Source organism: Pseudoliparis swirei, chromosome 24 (assembly GCF_029220125.1).
Source record: "Pseudoliparis swirei isolate HS2019 ecotype Mariana Trench chromosome 24, NWPU_hadal_v1, whole genome shotgun sequence".
Lineage (NCBI taxonomy): Eukaryota > Metazoa > Chordata > Actinopteri > Perciformes > Liparidae > Pseudoliparis > Pseudoliparis swirei.
This window is the reverse complement of record NC_079411.1, coordinates 28,752,350-28,768,209: the sequence shown is the minus strand read 5'-3', so window position 1 is coordinate 28,768,209 and position 15,860 is coordinate 28,752,350. Positions and strand designations below refer to the sequence as shown.

Sequence of the window (15,860 nt, the reverse complement as noted above, 5' to 3'; positions counted from 1 at the left end):
GATGTTACGTCATCTGATCGGCCGTTTTGAGAACGCCGATCAAAACCGATAATGGGAATATCGGCCGATATGGATCGGCGCCGATCAGATCGGTGCATCCCTGACATACACACAAAGACAACTACACACACACACACACACACACACACACACACACACAGAGACACCTGGACACACACACATACACACAGAGACACCTACACACACAGAGACACACAAAGACACCTACACACACACACAGAGACACCGACACACACACACACACACACACACACACAGTCACCTGAGGTACACCTGGACACACACACACACACACACACACACACACACACACACACACACACACACACACACACACACACAGAGACACCTGGACACACACACACAGAGGTACACCTGGACACACACACACACACACACACACACAGAGACACACACACACACAGAGACACACACACACACACACAGAGACACCTACACACACACACAGAGACACCTGGACACACACACACAAAGACACCTACACACACACACACACAGAGACACCTACACACACACACAGAGACACCTGGACACACACACACACACACACACACAAAGACACCTACACACACACAGAGACACACACACACACAAAGACACCACAGCTACACACAACTAAACACACACACTCACTCCTTCATGTTCAGTGCCTCAGAAACACTTTTCTTCAACTCAAACTAGAGGAGGAACAACGAGCCGACCTCGAATCCTTCAGCTGCAAAGACTCGTTAGTTGCCTCAAGTCAGATTCTAAAAGGATGCACTTGAACACACCACGAAGACAACAGGAGGAGCGCGATGATTCATTTCGAAACACGATGTCCAACGTCAGTTTCAGAACGGACGGATTTCAGACGTCACGATTCCTGTGGAGTCAAACCTGCAGAGACGCAGTGTGTGTGTGTGTGCGTGCGCACCAGTTTGTTTTGTGTGCACAAGCCAATCACTTTGAAGCGTTGACAAAAGCTGTAAATCATCCTGGAGGTTCAGGCGTGGAACAGAATACTTCTGATGAACAGAAGATGAAAAACCTCGTAAGGAAAAAAAGAAAAAGAAAAGCTTGTTAAGATTTCTTAAAATCGTCATTAGATGAAGGTGAGCAATGTGCCGCTAGAAGCCGACAGGTGCAGCAGTGCTGTGCACACGGCCCGCTGCCCGCCTCCCACCCCGAGGACGCCGTGAATGACCACCGGCCGAAACGCCGACACATCGAAAAAAAGCCCAAAATCCAAAAAGTGTATTCTCATTTTGATTAAACATCCCCTAGAGCCAAACCACGGATAAAAAATGTAAAATAAAATCTCATGAATCATCATAAATATTTACCAAAGTAAAGCAACGTGCATCATGAAGAGAGTAAAACATGACCGTGAAAATAAAAGCGCATGATTTTATTCTTCCTTTTTTTTTAAGAAGAGGTGACCCTATGTCTTCCAAGCCGCCGCGGCGGGCCACAGGAAGTGGCGCGGGCCTCGTGTTGGACACCCGGGGTCCAACGATGGGATCCGTGTGCAGCTCCATGTTGGATCTCAATACTGGAGGTCAGAGATATGAAAACCACCGATAGTACACCTGCAACACCTGGAGGTCAACGTGCATGAGCTTCCACGTGTGTGTGTGTGTGTGTGTGTGCGTGTGTGCGCACAGCGGGGGTGTTGTTGTGAGGGTAATTAAGACGCTCTGCTTCCCCACCAACAGAGTGAAGGTCAGTCTGCTAGTGGAACAACACCAGGTGTCACACCATCCTCCTCCTCCTCCTCCTCCTTCACACCCCCCCCCCCTTCACACTCCTCACCCCCTCACCATCCTCCTCCTCCACACCTCACCATCCTCCTCTTTCCCCCCCTTCATACCTCCTCCTCCTCAACTCCTTCCCCTTCACACTTCTCACCCTCATCACCCCCTCACCCTCCACCTTCTTCACCCTCATCACCCCCTCCACTCCTCCCCCTTTACAACCCCCTCCTCCTCCTCCTCACCCACCTCCTCCTGGCTTTTAATGTATTTACACTTCAAAAGTCCTGAAAGTTGGGTTAATGTTTGAAGATGGTCATATAATAATAGTATATATTATATATAGTAATAATAATAATAATAGCCCGTTGGCTTTTCTGTTCAGGATTCTAACTTCGTGGTGGCCGACATATTTCTGTCATGGTTGCATCACTCTAGATGTCAATAACAGTGATGTAACCTCATATAGAGGAAGCCTCAGAAACCCATCCGTCTGTTACCGTACCTTTAAGGCCCAAATCACACGTCCAACACTCAGAGGTTTCATTGGCCGATGCGATGAAGACGTTCACCTCCTTCATCATTTAAACAGCTCCGAGCTCTCCGTTCACGATGATGTAACGCCCCCCGACACACGGGGCGGTGGGAGCTCCTCACGCAACACACACGCACGTCCATCACCTGAGTGAAGACGCACTGCGCATGCAGGCGGGTCTCCAGCAGGCGGCTGCAACGGGGCGGAGCCAGAGGAGCGCCGCCGGCCTCCAACCGGAGAGGAGCTAGCGCTACGAATAAGACCACCGCTAAACGGGAGCTCCACCCAAAATAATTGAGTTTATACACGACATTGTGTACGTGATATTGTGTGTTTTTTTCTTCAGGCTATTAGTCACTTTTATTCAGCGGATTGTCTTTTTGTAATTTTTTTTTAATCACTTATTTAAAATTGCTCGTCAGTGGGGAGACATCGCCCCTACAAAATATGTAACCGTCTCCCCTGGTTCTACTGGATATTCTCTTCACTTTTACACGAGGTCAGAGAGCAACTTCAAGAAAGGAATCCAGCCGAAATGTGATCACTTTGATAATCTCTCACTATTCTGAACCATGAAAAATATAGTTGACCGATGAATAAACAATGACATCATCATAAAGAACCCGAGAGACCGAGGGGCGTTAAAGACGAGGAGAGCCGAGTGAAGCTACCGCAGCGTCAGGTGAGACGTGTTCCAGAGCTCACGGACCGTCAGCTGATCAATCTGTGCGAGGAAGAGGAAGAGCCTCGATCGATGGTCACTGATTATTCCATTTGTGACTCAGTAAATGAAGGTGAGGACACGGGAGGAGCCTCCGCCTCCAACCAGGCAGGAGGTGGAGGCGAGGAGCCACTAACCCGTAGACGCAGTGAATACTGAGTGTTACATGCAGTGTTGCCTCTATTTATACAAGAGACAACAACCTCTTCCTCAACATCCTCCTCCACCACCTCAACATCCTCCACCATCTCAACCCCCTCTACCTCCTTCTCCACCTCCTCCTCCACCTCAACCCCCTCTACCTCCTCCTCCACCTGTCCCGCCACCTGAACGCCTCTCCCACAAAGAGATGCTCTACCGGCCGGTCATCGGGTCGCCCGCCGGTCATTTTGTTTTATCGCCTCGCAAATCCGTTTTCTCTTGTTTCCGCCTGATGAGCATCGATTGAATTCCCCTAATGGTGCGTACGATAATAAAGAGGCCCAGGGCAGCCGTCTCATCTCCGGGTTATTACCATGGGCTCGGTTATTGATCGCCGATCGACTTCATTTGTCCTAAGTGGAGAAATCAAGCCGGAGAGCTGCAGGTCTCCTGGAAACCACCAGACACTAAAAGGTTGATAAGAAGGTTCACGTAAATGACAAATAACATGTTTGTACAAACAAGTCAACGTTCCACTGTAACTGTCAACAACAACAACACCTGTGTGAACCCGGTAAGATAAAAGATACGGAAATAACGATATTTTTTAATCAAAAGTTAAAGAAAAGTCTCGTCTGATAGTGAGTTAATAATGTATATTAACACAATAGCGTCAGTTTTGAAAAGACATTTACGTGAAACATTAAAAAACTTAATTTTGCATTTACACTAACGTTCAAAAGTTTTGGGACACCCGGAGAATTTGATATTTTCCATGAAAACTCACTTTTTATTTTTCAAATGAATATAAAATGAAAATATAATCTAATCAAGACGTTGACGAGGTTATAAATAATGATGTTTATTGTAAATATTAATGTAGTTCTTCTTGTGGCTTAAAGAAAGGCCAGTTTTATAGCGTCTCTCAGCAGCATAACTGTTTTCAGCTGCGCTCACATCAAAAGGGTTTAAAGGGTTTTCTACCCCTCCGCTCGTTTTCTAAGGCGATAACACAATGTACCATTAGAACACTGGAGATGGGCCTCTACACACTTCTGTAGAGACTTCATTAAACACCAGAGAATAGTCATCTACACATTAACTATGTAGAGTTATGATTCATTTAATGTTATCTTCATTGAATAAAAAAGGGCTTTTAAAAATAAGGACATTTCTAAGTGACCCATAACTTTTATATTCTCGGAAAGCACATATTTCTGATTGTGGGACATTGAATAAACCTTTATTCTGTTAGTAAACATGGTGGACGATGGCCACGCCCACACAATAATCCCATGCTCACAGCAGGCAGCATGAAGCCTCATTACAGCCCTTTTATTTGTATTTTGACGTATTTATTTCTGCCGGTACGTAATGAGAATATCAACATGTTTTTTTAGCTTTAATTGTTTTGTTGATTACCAAGAAAAATCCACTTAGTGCCACTGACGTCAACACCTGGCTGATTCTGGTTCTTCTTCTACAATGTCCGTGGAGGCCTGAGGCCGTCGGGCTGAAGCCAGCGTCACGCCTGAGGTCGATGAGGGTCACGGAGCTGCAGTCGCCTCCCGGGTCGAGTTCATGTTGTTTACGAGTCGCAGAGACGTCCAGCTCGATACTCACTGGGCGAGGAGGCGTAGAAACGTCCGATTGGTGGAACACGCGCGTCGCTCCGTGTGAAATCAATGCAAACCTCATTCTGCTCATTCGCTCCACCGGAGTCCTCATCGAGCAGTCAGCGTGAGAATAGAAACCGCCGATCTTCATTTATTTTACTGCACGTATCCGTCGAGGATAATAAGATAAAACACAGAGTCGTCCCGACGGCGCCGGAGTAACAGTTAAGACGAGCTCGGCATTCCTCAAGGATCTGAAGTCAAGGGAGACGTCTATTCACAAGGTACACACACACACACACACACACACACACACACACACACACACACACACACACACACACACACACACACACACACACACACACACACACACACACACACACACACACACACACACACACACACACACACACACACACACACACACACACACACACACACACACACACACACACACACACACACACACACACACACACACACACACACACACACACACACACGCAATCATGCTGCAGACAGTGGGACACACACTCTTACACACACACACACACAGAAGTTGCAACATCAGATACACACAATCATGCTGCAGACAGTGGGACACACTCTCACACACACAGCAGTGTGTAGTTGTAGACACACACATGAGTGAATAGCTTTCATTGGCCAACAAGGAATAAACGCAGCATTTTGACCGATTGGCCTTGTAATTGTGCAGCTTCTCTCCTCCAGAGACGACTGAGTGTGAGTGTGATTGTGTGTGTGTGTGTGAGTGTGAGTGTGTGTGTGTGAGTGTGTGTCCACCGGAGCAGGACCAATGATTTCCCATAGTGAGGGGCATCATTCACAGCCCCCTGTGAGCCTCTCGTCGCCTTAAATCACACAAAAGACTTCATCATGAAAAAAGATCTGCAGCGTCGGCAGAAGAGGAGACGCAGCGCTGGACGCACAACGAGAGCTCAGTGTGTGTCTGTTCCTGGAGCAACAACAGTCTGCAAACACACGACAAACACACAACAAACACACGACAACGGCACGACAACCACACGACAACCACACGACAAACACACGACAACCACACGACAACCACACGACAAACACACGACAAACACACGACAACCACACGACAAACACACGACAACCACACGACAAACACACGACAACCACACGACAACCACACAACAACCGCACAACAACCACACGACAAACACACGACCACACATTAAACACACAACACAAGACAAACACACAACAACCACACAACACAAGACAAACACACAACAACCACACAACAACACAACAAACACATGACAAACACACAACAACCACACGACAACCACACGACAAACACACAACCACCACAACAACCACCACACGACAAACACACAACAAACACATGACAAACACACAACAACCACACGACAACCACACAACAAACACACGACACACGACAAATACACAACAACACCTTAAATGTCAATTAACTGTATTAAAAACGACTTCCTGCACAGCGCTGTTTAATCGTCTTTATAACGTTTTAACGTTTTAACGTTTTAACGCCCGTATCGATCGACACGTGAGACGAGAGATATTTACAGGCTGCTTTCGGCATTTTAGGCATTTTTCTGACCTGTAAATAAATCTGCAGCATCCAATTTAATTCATTTCAGTTTATTTTGTTCTGCCCAATATCACACATTTGCCTCAGCGGGCTTTACAATCTGTACAGTACAACAACTCTGACCTTTGACCTCACATCAGGAACAACTCCAAAAGAAATAGAAAAATGCATTTCAGGGGAGAATGTAAGAAGAGACTCATCCGAGCGCACGACATTCCTGAAGTCAGACCGAAGGTATCGACACAGAGCGCGGCTGGAACTCAAATGAAGCTCAGATGTACATTTTACGACCTGAAGTCGTAGTTTTCTTTGCACGCTGCTCGCCCCACGGCACCTCTTCACACTGAAGAGCTCGGATACTAAAAAGGTCTTACGATCATGCGTCGCCATGGCGACGCATCTCTGTCGAATTCATATGAAACGCACTGGAAATTGGAGCCGTGGAGGTTTTGAATGCGTCTGATCTGGAGGCAACGCCAGCAGATGTTGGTGAAGTATTGCCCAATCAGCGGGCTTCGGCTGTAAACCGACGACTTGTGAAACAATCGCGTCGGACACCTGGACTTTCACCTGGAACTCCAGACTCACGTCTCAAGTTGATACGGGTCTACAAAGGAGGTCTTGGTTCCGGAGTCTGCCCGGCAACAGCGAAACCCCGGAAATAATCTCAAGTGAGACAACGACACAATCGAATGTTCAACTAATCCAAACTTCTTGCTAGTGAATAAATACACAACCTGCTGGTTCTGCATATATAGCTATTCATATTATTACAAAATATTTAAAAAGCTAATCCAATCCATCATTTTGCAATTACCACAATCTTAAAAAATGTATTTAAAATCAGTGCCGGAATTATATTCAAAGCAATAATAAACAAACATAAGACGTGAAAAGTCATGTCATCTACAAGTGTATAAATAAGGGTCTACACCAAGGAGGTCTTGGTCCGGAGTCTGCCTGGCAACAGCGGACCCCAAGAAATTATCTCAAGTCGCAGAGACGACGACACAATGGAAGAACCACCCCGAATGTTCTTATTAGTGAATGTTTGTGTGAAAAGGGCTAAAAATAAATCCACATCCTGCTGGTTCTGCATCTATAGCTACTCATAGTATTAAAAACCTGTTAAAATTCATCATTTTGCAATTCACACCATCTTATAAATTATATTCAAAGCAATATTCTACCAACACAAGACGCAAAAAGCTCATTTGTCGCAGCTCTTTGAGCATTTATCTTCTATAAGTGTACAGATAAAGTTCTACGGCCTGAAACATGACATTTATTTCATAAAAATGTCCTTTTCACTCGGCTCCTATTCCCTCTTAATCACATGAATGAGCCCGTCTTGTGAAACATGTCCCTGCTGTAATCCCACCGACGTCTTCACGCCAGAGAGGCGTCACATTGGGTCGACTTCTAAGTCACTAATCCAAAGAACCCTGAAAGTTCTTACTCGTGAATATTTGTGTAAAAAGTGCTAAAAATAAATTAACAACAAGCTGGTTCTGCATCTATAGCTATTTATATTATTAAACATTTATTTTTCAATTACCAACATCTTAAATTTTTTTATTAAAATCAATGCTAGAATTATATTAAGTGATATTCTACCAACATAAGACGCAAAAAAGCTCTCTTTGAGCACAGACATGTCTTCTACAGGTGTATAGATAAGGGTCTACAAAGGAGGTCTTGGTCCAGAGTCTGCCCGGCAACAGCGGACCCCCAGAAATGATCTCAAGACTGAGACGCAGAGACGACGACACAATGGAAGAACCACCCCGAATGTTCTTATTCGTGAATATTTGTGTGAAAAGTGCTAAAAATAAATCCCCAACCTGCTGGTTCTGCATCTATAGCTACTCATAGTATTAAAAAACTATTAAAATTAGGGATGCACCGATCTGATCGGCGCCGATCCATATCGGCCGATATTCCCATTATCGGTTTTGATCGGCGTTCTCAAAACGGCCGATCAGATGACGTAACATCTGAGAGAACTATCAGAGACGTTTCAATCGCGGCGCAACGGAGACGATGCGCCCGGCGAGGGCCGCAGAGTGAGAGGTCAGAGGTCAGAGGGGATCCTCACCACCGAGCGGCGTCCCCGTCCCCCGAGTTGAATCTCTGGGTCGACTCAGCCGACTCTCACATGTCTGCCCCTATAGACTGATGCTCACGGTAAACACATTCCATCGGGAGCGAGAGGGTTTTGATAAAGTTAGCGGAAGGATTTAAGTGACAACATCCGGTTTTGCAAAGTTAGCGGAAAGAACCACGTGAAACAACATCCGTTTTTCAAAATAAGATGTCGACAAATCATACACGAACATATAAAAGTAAACAATGAACTGATTTTGTATCTTTATAGATCGTTTCTGAGATTTAGCTTAAATTATGCTAACATTAAAACATTTTTACTGGACCAAGGAAGAGTTTATACAAAATAAGTCAGACTTTTGTATGTTAAACAAAGTCCTGTAAATAGATTTCCCCAAGAGTTCCAGGAAATGAATGATGCAGATGTGTTCCATACATATCTGAAATCCCCTACAATAGCAATCAAACAATTTTAATGTGTCAATTAGGACATTTTTCAAAGTAAAAGTCCTAAATGTTTAAAGAAATCTGTAATTTCTTTAATGTTTGAGTTGCTTTATATATGTATTTCCTCATAGTCCTCATAGCAATAATGCTACACAATAAATAGAATGCTTCAATCGACACCGTGATCGGTGATCGGTATTATCGGATCGGCAGATACTGATTTCAGTGATCGGTGATCGGCACCAAAAACCTGATCGGTGCATCTAATTAAAATTCATCATTTTGCAATTCACAACATCTTAAAAATTTTATTCAAAGCAATATTCTACCAACACAAGACGCAAAAAGCTCATTTTTGTCGCAGCACTTTGAGCATTTATCTTCTATAAGTTTAAAATTAAGGTTCTGAGCAATGAAACATGACTCACTTATTCAGCACGACTTTGATATAAATGTCCTTTCACTCGGCTCCTATTCCCTCTTTTAAATCACATTAATGAGCCCGTCTTATTAAACATGTCCCTGCTGACGACTTCACGCCAGAGAACCGTCACATTTTGTCAATTTCTACCACAAGTGCAGCGTTTTGAGAGGGTTATGTTTGACCGCGGAGCATTTCACCGTCACTATAATAGAACATTATAATAATATAATAGCGCTCCGTAGCCACGAGGCAATGTAATAATGGCGTTGGGTGCAACGACAGCTTTACGAGCGCCTGAACGCAGCGCGGCCGTTCATCGCGCGGCGCTTCGAGGGCTCACCCGTCCCGGCGTGGGATGGGTCGCCTCGCGGCCGAACACCTCGGATCGGCGCTGTGATGAAAGACGGCGGCGAGCGATGATTTGCCGCCGTCTCCAGGCGGCAAAGAGACGGACGCCGCCTCGGAGCGGCGGGAAGAATCGGAGCGTTTCATTGGTTTGAAGTGTTGAGGTGGCACTGTGGATGGCCAATTAAACAATCCTTTTTCCACGGCAGATTTAGTCGTCTGCTTATACAGTCCAGATATTTTTATTTAAATTTTGATAACTAATAACAAGAACAAATTTTATTGAGGATTTGGTATTTATATAATTTTGTTATTAAATCAACTTTTACGGATTTTTTGTTTCAACGAGGAAAAATTAACATGGTCCCCTAAAGAGACATTCAATTTTTCTTAAGTTTATTCACTCAACAACTCGGCATGAACTGGTTTCACAGAGCCGAGAGACGACATCAACAACAACAACAACAATCATTGTTGATTTGTTGTCTTTTCATTGGTTGGCAATAACAGAAATATAGAAACCCACCACTTATCCTTCAAATATAATATAAAGTGTAATTGTGAATGTGACGTCTGGTATTTCATAAAATATTAAGTGGGAATTTTGTTATGAATTAAACTTTTACAGATTTTTAATTAGTTCCAACGAGGAAAAACAAACACGGTCCCTCAGGAGACATTTGAAAATATAAAAAAATGCAGCTATTGCACAAGTGTGCTTAAGTTTATTCATTCGGCATGAACTGGTTTGACCGAGCCGAGAGAGACAACAACAACAATTATTGTTGATTCGTTGTCTTTTCATTTGTTGACAATAAAAGAAATAGAAAATCACCACTTATCCTTAAAATATAATAAAAAGTGTTATTGTGAATGTGACGTCTGGCATTTCATAAAATATTAAGTGGGAATTTTTTTAATAATTAAACTTTTACAGATTTTTAATTAGTTCCAACAAGGAAAAATATACATGGTCCCCGAAAGAGACATTTTAAAAAATAATTAAAAGCAGCTATTGCACAAGTGTGCTTAAGTTTATTCACTCGGCATGAACTGGTTTGACCGAGCTGAGAGACAACAACAATCATTGTTGATTCGTTGTCTTTTCATTTGTTGACAATAAAAGAAAGATAGAAAATCACCACTTATCCTTCAAATATAATAGAAAGTGTTATTTTGAATTTTAGGTCTGGCATTTCATAAAATATTAAGTGGTATTTTTGTTATTAAATCAACTTTTAAGGATTTTATATTAGTTTCCAACGAGGACAAATTCACATGGTCCCCTTAAAATATATAAATGCAGCTATTGCACAAGCGTGCTTAAGTTGAAGCACTCAACAACTCGGCATGAACTGGTTTGACCGAGCCAACAACAACAACACGAGATAAGCAGAAACACTTACCCGGTCCTTCATCCTCCAGCTCTGCGCCAGAGCCTTGGAGCCCTCGATCTTCTCACAGTGGCGTTTCTTCATGAAGGCCAGCGGAAGCTTCCAGTCGTCCATGTCGGCCTCCTCCTCCTCCGCGAGGCCGGCGGCCGGAGAGAGGAGCAAGTCAGAGTCCATCTTCATCAGAGCCCTGCAGGGGAGAGACGGTACTACACGTGTGATGAACCGGGGGAGGACGTTTGGATTGAGAAACTCAACATCTGTGTCATGACACCACATAAAACGTTATTTTATTGCTAGTTTTTGGTGAAAAGTATAACAAATGGGACCCTGAGATATTATGTGTGATTTGTAATGATCTTAATTTGGTAAGTATGTTAATTAAGAATAAAACGTTCCAGTGTTAACCATTTTTTTCAAGACTTGACATAATTGTCAAACCTGAAATGAAGTGTAAAGAAGGCATTGTGCAGTATTGACCAACAGGAGATAACAATGGAGTAACTTAAATGGGTTGGTAAATAAATAATTAAAAATCCATGAGTGAGAACCACACAGGACTGCCCACCATCACACCTTCATGCTGACCTGGTCAGGTTACTGCAGGTCTTACTTTGATCACATCGTTCCTGAATGACATTTCTTTAAAAAATGGCAATAATAAAAGTAATACATTGGCGCTGCTTTGGGTTTTGAAATATTAACAATACGTTTTGTTTAAATACCTTTAATCTCATAAAGGAAGATAGCTCAAAAAAGTAGGTTCACAAGTCCTTAAATTCAACACTTAAACAAAATTAAAGCAAGAATATTATGGCTCGAATCACTTACTTTTAATGGTTTGTATAACTTACTTTTAATATGTTTTATTACTTACTTTTAAAGGTTTGTATTACTTACTTTTAATATGTTTTATTACTTACTTTTAAAGGTTTGTATTACTTAATTTTAACAGTTTGTATTACTTACTTTTAATATGTTTTATTTCTTACTTATAATGGTTTTTATTACTTACGTTTAACATGTTTTATTACTTACTTTTAATAGTGTTATTACTTACGTTTAACATGTTTTATTACTTACTTTTAATGGTTTTTATTACTTACTTTTAATGGTTTATCCTGTACTGTTTGTTATTGCTTTATGTTCGTTGTTGTTTTATATCTGTAATTGTTTTGTTTATTATGGTCTGTTACGGGACTAAATATGCTAATTAGCTGTGTAGCTACAATCTGGTACAGAGCATTAAATAATGACATGTTGGTCCCTTTTAAATAAAGATAATAATATTATCTGGAAAAACCACAATGGCTGCTAAGTTTCCAGTTTGTGACCTGAAACCAAAACAGTTGTCAGGGTCTGATGGTTACGGGTTATGTTTAAAGGCACAACAACAACAACAACAACAACTCGGCAGAGTGGGATCTAGGTTACCATCACACCTGGATGATGTCATGGTGGGGCTGAAGCTGGCCACGTGACCCACAGACGTGGAGCTAGTTGTGGTTTTAAATGCTGTGTGTGCGCATGCGCGTCTACAATCACGTTAATGCGGTACCGGCTGTGATGAACCGGTTCACAGCCGGCGGGACAGTCGTTAGCGCGGTTAGCTCGATGCTAACTCACCTAGCCACGGGGCTACCCTGACAGCTATCCCTCCCCCTGGAGAGGAGCTCTTCCTCCCGGGAGGCAGCAGTCATGCTCCGGCGCCATTTAAAGCGAAACGACGTGAGCAGATGTGCAGAAAACAGGCGCAAAGTGTGCGAATCACCTGAGTGCGGAGGGGTGGTCGACCCGGGCTGCGGAACCTCTGCGTCTCCGGACGATGATGGACACGGTGGCGCGAACAATCCGGGTCAGAAAATGGTACGGAAGCGTCCAGAGCCGGTAGAGGATGTCGAACCCGTGGAGCCCGAGCTGGACGGGCGCGTGCGTGCAGGGGAATGTGCGGCTCCGGTCCCCACGGCTCTCCGCTACGGGAAGGCTCTGGAGACGAGGCCCATCTTCACGCGCACAGTCTGCCACAGCCACGCCGCGCGCCGGCCACCCGTATCCGTCGTGGGGGACTTCTGCTGCGAACCGGCGGGCCCCGGGGGTCGACCGCGCGGTGGTTTTCTCGTAAATCGCAAAACAAACCCCAAGAATTTCTCCGGAGAGGCACTTGTTCAGCACTTCGGCAAGGGCGCTGCCATCTTGGGTTGCACCCAGAATGCACTGCGGCGGCGGAGAGGCTGTCATGAAACGTCACCGGCCTGGTCCCGTCACACACACCAACACACGCGATGACGTCAACGTGTAAACACTCAAATACTATTATTATTTCTTTAAGTATATTAAATGTTAAAGTTTTTTTAAATCTCATTTCTTTATGGTTGTTTTTGTTAATAGTAGTATTGTTGTTGTTTTATTTATAAAATTAAAGTATTGAGTACATTTCTGCAATATTGTTTTTTCTTAAAGTATCTTAAATGCAAAAAAATATGTAAATCCCTTTGCTTTATTTTGTTTTTGTTATTAGTAGTATTATTGTTTTATTTATCTAATAAATTAAAGAATTGAGTACATTTCTGCAATATTGTTTTTTCTTAAAGTATCTTTAATGCAAAAAAATAATTAAATCCCATTTCTTTATTATTGTTCCTTATTAGTAGTATTGTTGTTTTATTTATATAATAAATTAAATTAAAGTATTAAGTACATTTCTGCAATATTTATTTTTCTTAAAGTATCTTAAAAGCAAAAAAATAATTAAATCTCTTTTCTTTAATATTGTTGTTGTTTTTATTAGTAGTATTATTGTTTTTTTATTATATATAACTACATAGTCCCGTATTTCAGTGCCATTTCTTTATTTCCTAAAGTATCTTAAATGCAAACAATTGTTTATTAGTAGTATTATTGTTGTTTTTATTTGTAAAAATATATATTCCTGTTTATCTGTATCATTGAGTACATTTCTGAAATGTTTTTTTACAAACGTTCACATGAAAGTATTTCATATATCTACTGATATGTTTTACTCAGATGGAAATAACCAGTTACACACTCATTTATTTAATTTGTGTTATTTTATTGCTAGTTGTTGGTGAAAGTATAACAAATGGGACCCAGAGATATTTTGTATGACATGTAATGATCTTAATTTGATAAGTATTTCATTCAATTCAATTCAGTTTATTTGTATAGCCCAATTTCACAAATTACAAATTTGTCTCGGAGTGCTTTACAATCTGTAAACATAGACATCCCTGACCTTTGACCTCACATCAGATCAGGAAAAACTCCCAAATAACCCTTCAGGGGGAAAAAAAGGAAGAAACCTTCAGGAGAGAACAGAGGAGGATCCCTCTCCAGGATGGACAGATGCAATAGATGTCATGTGACCAGAAGGACAGATTTAGAGTTAAAACACATTCAATGAATATGACAGAGTGTATGAATAGTTCATAGTAGGCATATTCCACGATGGAGACCTCCACGATCCATCAGGCAGATGGAGGTAGAGAGGAGGAGTGGGCGGAGTCTCAACAGTGGGCGGAGTCTCAACAGGACAGTGGCGTGGTCGGTAGCAGGAACTCCACGACCCAGACCTCGATGATCCATCAGCAGATAGGATCTATGCCGTCTCATAGGGTCCGACGACCCTATGAGACGTGAAGTCAAAAGGACTCCGGGGAGAAAGCAGAGTTAGTAACGTGTGATGGAGAGATGAACATTCATCCCTAAGGAGAGAAAAGAGGAGAGAGGTACTCAGTGCATCCTAAACGTCCCCCGGCAGCTATAAGCCTATAGCAGCATATCAAGGGGCTGGACCAGGTGAACCTGATTCAGCCCTAACTATAAGCTCTGTCAAAGAGGAAGGTCTTAAGTCTACTCTTAAACGAGGTGACTGTGTCTGCCTCCCGGACTGAAGGTGGAAGCTGGTTCCATAGAGGAGGAGCTTGATAACTAAAGGCTCTGGCTCCCATTCTACTTTTTAAGACTCTAGGAACTACAAGTAGTCCCGCATTTAGTGAGCGCAGCTCTCTAGTGGGGCAATATGGTACTACAAGCTCCTTAAGATATGATGGTGCATCACCAATCAAGGCTTTGTAGGTTAACCCTTGTGTTGCCCCGAATCAATATTACACCCTCCCCCCGCCTTAGGATTAATTTGACCCCATTCAATGTTTAATGTCGGTGTTCTTTCGGTAGTCAACAAACAAACATAAAGTGCCTCACACTTAAACTTGGAAAACTATATTAATTCTAATAATTTTCTGGAGGTTTTAATTGCTGCCGTCAAATTGAACCCAAAGGGTAAAATATGTTAGTAAATATAAAGGTAACAGGAGGGTGAAACATTGAATCGGGTCAAAATGACCCAAAGGCGGGGGGAGGGTGTAATATTGATTTGGGTCAAAATGACCCTAAGGCAACACAAGGGTTAAGAGAAGAATTTAAAAAGTGATTCTTGATTTTACTGGGAGCCAGTGCAGAGCAGCTAGTGCAGGAGTGATGTGCACACAGATGTCAAATAAAAAATAAACATATATATATATATATATATATAGACATATATATTATTTTTTAAATATATATTTATATAAGACGTGATGATGGATGTTTATGAGGGTTGTAGTTCTGAAGACGTGATGGTGGATGTTTATGAGGGTTGTAGTTCTGAAGACGTGATGGTGGATGTTTATGAGGGTTGTAGTTCTGAAGACGTGATGGTGGATGTTTATGAGGGTTG

General features: G+C 42.6%; 1 protein-coding gene across 2 annotated transcripts in view; it reads right to left on the bottom strand.

Annotated features, from left to right (window-relative positions):
- The window catches only part of rptor (regulatory associated protein of MTOR, complex 1), a 140,991-nt gene extending 127,392 nt beyond the window's left edge, over positions 1-13,599 (bottom strand). For both annotated transcript variants that reach the window (XM_056410150.1, XM_056410151.1), the window contains exons 1-2: positions 12,897-13,599; positions 11,141-11,315 (exon numbers count right to left, since the gene is read on the bottom strand). In XM_056410150.1, the coding sequence (XP_056266125.1) occupies positions 11,141-11,315; positions 12,897-13,363 (642 nt within the window). In that variant the 5' untranslated portion in view covers positions 13,364-13,599. The remainder of the gene's footprint in view (positions 1-11,140; positions 11,316-12,896) is intronic.
- Positions 13,600-15,860: the final 2,261 nt, after the last annotated feature.